The 3,670-nt window shown below is 30.4% G+C and overlaps 1 protein-coding gene across 1 annotated transcript; it reads right to left on the bottom strand.

Moving 5' to 3' along the window:
* Nucleotides 1-390: 390 nt before the first annotated feature.
* On the bottom strand, nucleotides 391-1,399 carry LOC137830226 (histone H1-like). The gene is made up of 2 exons (XM_068637419.1): nucleotides 1,197-1,399; nucleotides 391-1,128 (listed from the first exon to the last, which is right to left on the bottom strand). The coding sequence occupies exons 1-2, from the start codon at nucleotides 1,254-1,256 to the stop codon at nucleotides 598-600; spliced, it is 591 nt and encodes a 196-aa protein (XP_068493520.1). The 5' UTR covers nucleotides 1,257-1,399; the 3' UTR covers nucleotides 391-597.
* Nucleotides 1,400-3,670: the final 2,271 nt, after the last annotated feature.

The following is a 3,670-nucleotide window of genomic DNA, read 5'->3' as shown; positions in this document are numbered from 1 at the left end:
ACAAGGCAACATCAAAATTTATAAGCACACTTATGCTTAAGGCTGAAGATAACAGAAAGTTACTTGGGAAAGAATATAAAAAGAATAATAGTGAACATCTGCAGAAAATATAAAGCATATCATTATCCAAATATTCAACGTTAGACATCTAAAGTTTTTTTTTTTTAATCAGAAAAAAGACAACTAAAGTAATCCGTTTCTAAAAACTCAAAAAGTTGGTTACTCAAAAGACAAAAAGGTAACAGACAAGTCATAAGATTTATTGTTTGGGTGTGGCAAATGAAAAAACACAGGATAATAAATAAGAAGTTGGAGAAAAAATGCACTAACCTATAATATCATCTTGCGACATGTTTGCTGATCCCTAATTTCCTTGTACTAAAACAGACAAAGACAATTCAAAATTGATTAGTTAGTAAACCAGATCCTTACAGCAAATGTCAGGAACATATTTCTATGCTAAAACTGAAATTAAACTAGCACATTGCGTTCGTCAACAGTCATAAGCTGATCATAACAACAATCCACTGCAAGGCAACAGAACTAAACAAACTACGGAGAAAAAAATTTTATCACACGACAAAAACTGGTTTCATTTCATTTCCTAGCTTTCTTCTTGTCCTTGGAAGGTTTAGGAGTGATCTTGCGTTTGGCAGGTGATAAATTGGGCTTCTTCTTCATGGCCTCGGGGGTCTTCACCTGACTCAAACGCTTCACTTTCCCTCCTCCGGAGGCTGCCACCGCCTCCACATATTTCTTCATGTTGGGGGCTTGCTTCAGTTTCCCTCCTCCAGAGGCTGCCACCGCCTCCACATATTTCTTCTTGCTGGGGGCTTTCTTCTTCAGAGCTTCGGGCGTCTTCACCTGACTCAGCTTCTTCGTCTTCTCCGTCACCTCCTTCTCTTTCGGAGCGGTTTTGGGGTTCTTGGTTTGCGTAGAAGAAAGCTTGTAGGAGTTCTTGACCTTGTAGAGCTTCTCCGATTTGACCAAACTTTTCAACTGAACGGAGAGAAGTTTCCGGAAGTTGGGAGGAAGAACTTTGCTGTGCTTGTCCTCGACGAACTTGGCTATCGCGGGTTGACTCGAACCCGTGCGTTCCTTCAACGACGTTATTGCGTCGGCGATCATCTAAAAAGAAAACCGTAACAAAATGAAAACGCTGTTATTAAAATCTGGAATAGGAGAGAGGGTAATACCTGGAAGTAGGGAGGGTGGAGCGCATCGGTGGATTTGTTCTTGCCATTTGCTTTTGCCATTTTTCTCGGAGAGAGGAGAGAACAAAATATGTTACAATGTAAAAAGGGATAAGTAAAGTTTCCGGTGTTACTGTTTTGACCCTGGCTAGGTTGGGAGTTGGAACTCGAAGGTGTGGAAAGAAAACAGTAACTGCTACGTGTCAGTGCCGAAAAAAGAGTTCACTTTATCGCCAAATTCTTAGTTTGAATTTCAATTTTCAATCAGAATTTGGCGGCTTAAATTGTTGGTATCATTGGGCAGCCAAAAATAAAAGAGCTTTAAAGTGGGCGTTTGTTTTTCCGAGTTTTGTGGAACTTGAAACTACCTTTTCTGCAGGTCGTGGTTGATATAGTAGGATGACAACGAAGTATGAGTACTTTTGTGGTTTTTGGAATGATATTTTCAATTTTACTGGAAATGGGCGACAAACTGGGAGGTGGATTTGGAAAATTTTCGTTAAGCTGAATCTTCTAAAAATTGGTAAGGGAGCTTCTTCAGAAAAGATCGAAATGGAGTATACGGTTCTATCACCTTCGTGTCAACCGTGGTGTCTTAGAGAGAGTCTTTTTTCTATTATATGGGGATGTACCGTTGACTGTCAAAGAAATTAAAGAATATTTGTTATTTGGATTTAGAGTTTTATGAAAAAAAAAGATATCTTGAATTTATTTTCATTTATTTTATTTTATTTTATTATTTATAACATTTTTTATTTTTTATTATTGTAAGGTTTTTTAATATTAAAAAATAATATTTTTTATTTATTTATATAAGATGTAATTTATTTTCTAATTTTATAGTATATATTTAATATTTTAAAAATTATATTTGTTTTTATTTAGTTTTTGTTGTGTTTATGTTAATATATTTTTGTGTATAATTATTATGTTTATGAGTTATATATTATACTTTTATTGATGTAGTATTTTTTTCTTTTTCATTACTAGTTGCTTTTAATATTAAAAAATAATATTTTTTTATTTATATAAGATTTTATTTATTTTTTAATTTTATAGTACATGATTAATATTTTAATAAATTAATTGAAGTTTTATTTATTTAATTTATTGAATAAATTATTTTTTCTAATTATAATTTTTAAATTATATCTATTTATATTTAATACATGTTTATTTTTTAATTATAATTTTTAAATCTATAAATATGTGAAAGTTGTTTATTTTTTTAAAAAATAACTCATTTCATTATTAAATTTTTTTAATAGGCAAGAGTAAATTTGTAAAATAACATTTTACATCTTAAAAAAAATAAAATTCTTTCATACACAAATTCCCATAAACTTTTCCCACACATCCAAACAACCTCACTTTTTTTTTCACATTTTCTTCTCACATCTTTACATGTTTACTTCTTCAAATCCTCACACATCCCCTCCCAAATCCAAACACACTCACTACAAGAAAATGATGAAATAGAAACCAATTTTTAGAGACCAAAATAATTAGTTGCAATAGTAACTAAATTAGAGACCATTTTGAAAACTAAAACAAAAATTGGTTTCTAAATTAGTTTATATTATTTTCTATTATTGTTAAATAGTTTCTAAATTGGTCTCTAATTAGCAACCAAGGTTTTAGAAACTAAATTTAGAAACTAAATAATTGGTAGATAAAACATTGGTTGCTAATTATTTTGGTTTCTAAAAATTGGTTTCTATTTGACGATTTTCTTGTAGTGACTCTTCATGAAATTTTGGAAGTACATATAGCTTTAAAACATGAACAATTTTGATTTTTTTGAAGTTTTTGAAGGAGTTCATCCAGATTTCGACCGACCTTGGCTAGAACATTTAGTACTCACCGTAAGGCTAGGTAAAACTTTTCCTACCTCCACAATATATATGTAAAATTTTCCTTATTTCACACAAGGTAACCACCCATGAAATCACCGTTCTAACATGCCAAGTATATCAAGGTTGCCTTTATATTTAAATGAGCATATTAATTTCTATTTTGTTATTATTCTCATCCATGATTGATCACCTTGAACACAAAAATCAAATGGTAATGAAAAAACATGTGTAAAACGGTCACATTACCATATGCTTAACAACATATATACTATTTATTCATGTATGGAAATCATGTTTTGTGATTGGGTGTTCAACTCCGTTGTTATAAGTTTATGCCATTGATGTTTTGTTTATTCTCTATTTTAAAATATCAAGAATTAATTTAGTTAATGAAATATTATTGTGATAATGATTTATAGACGTTATATTTTACCTATTAGGTTGATTGAAACAATTTAAGTACTAATTAAATAATTAAAGAAATAAAAAAGGAAAGCATTTGATATCATATTAATAAACTGGAAAATTATTATTATAATTTAATATAACAATTAGTAATATTTTGTTACATATAGAAGAATAAATATGGTCACACATGTTTCGATTAGAAGTGAGAATTTA

The sequence above is a fragment of the Phaseolus vulgaris genome, chromosome 7 (assembly GCF_000499845.2).
Source record: "Phaseolus vulgaris cultivar G19833 chromosome 7, P. vulgaris v2.0, whole genome shotgun sequence".
Classification (NCBI taxonomy): domain Eukaryota; kingdom Viridiplantae; phylum Streptophyta; class Magnoliopsida; order Fabales; family Fabaceae; genus Phaseolus; species Phaseolus vulgaris.
Note: the sequence above shows the minus strand (reverse complement) of the source record. Positions and strands in the feature narration are given on the sequence as shown.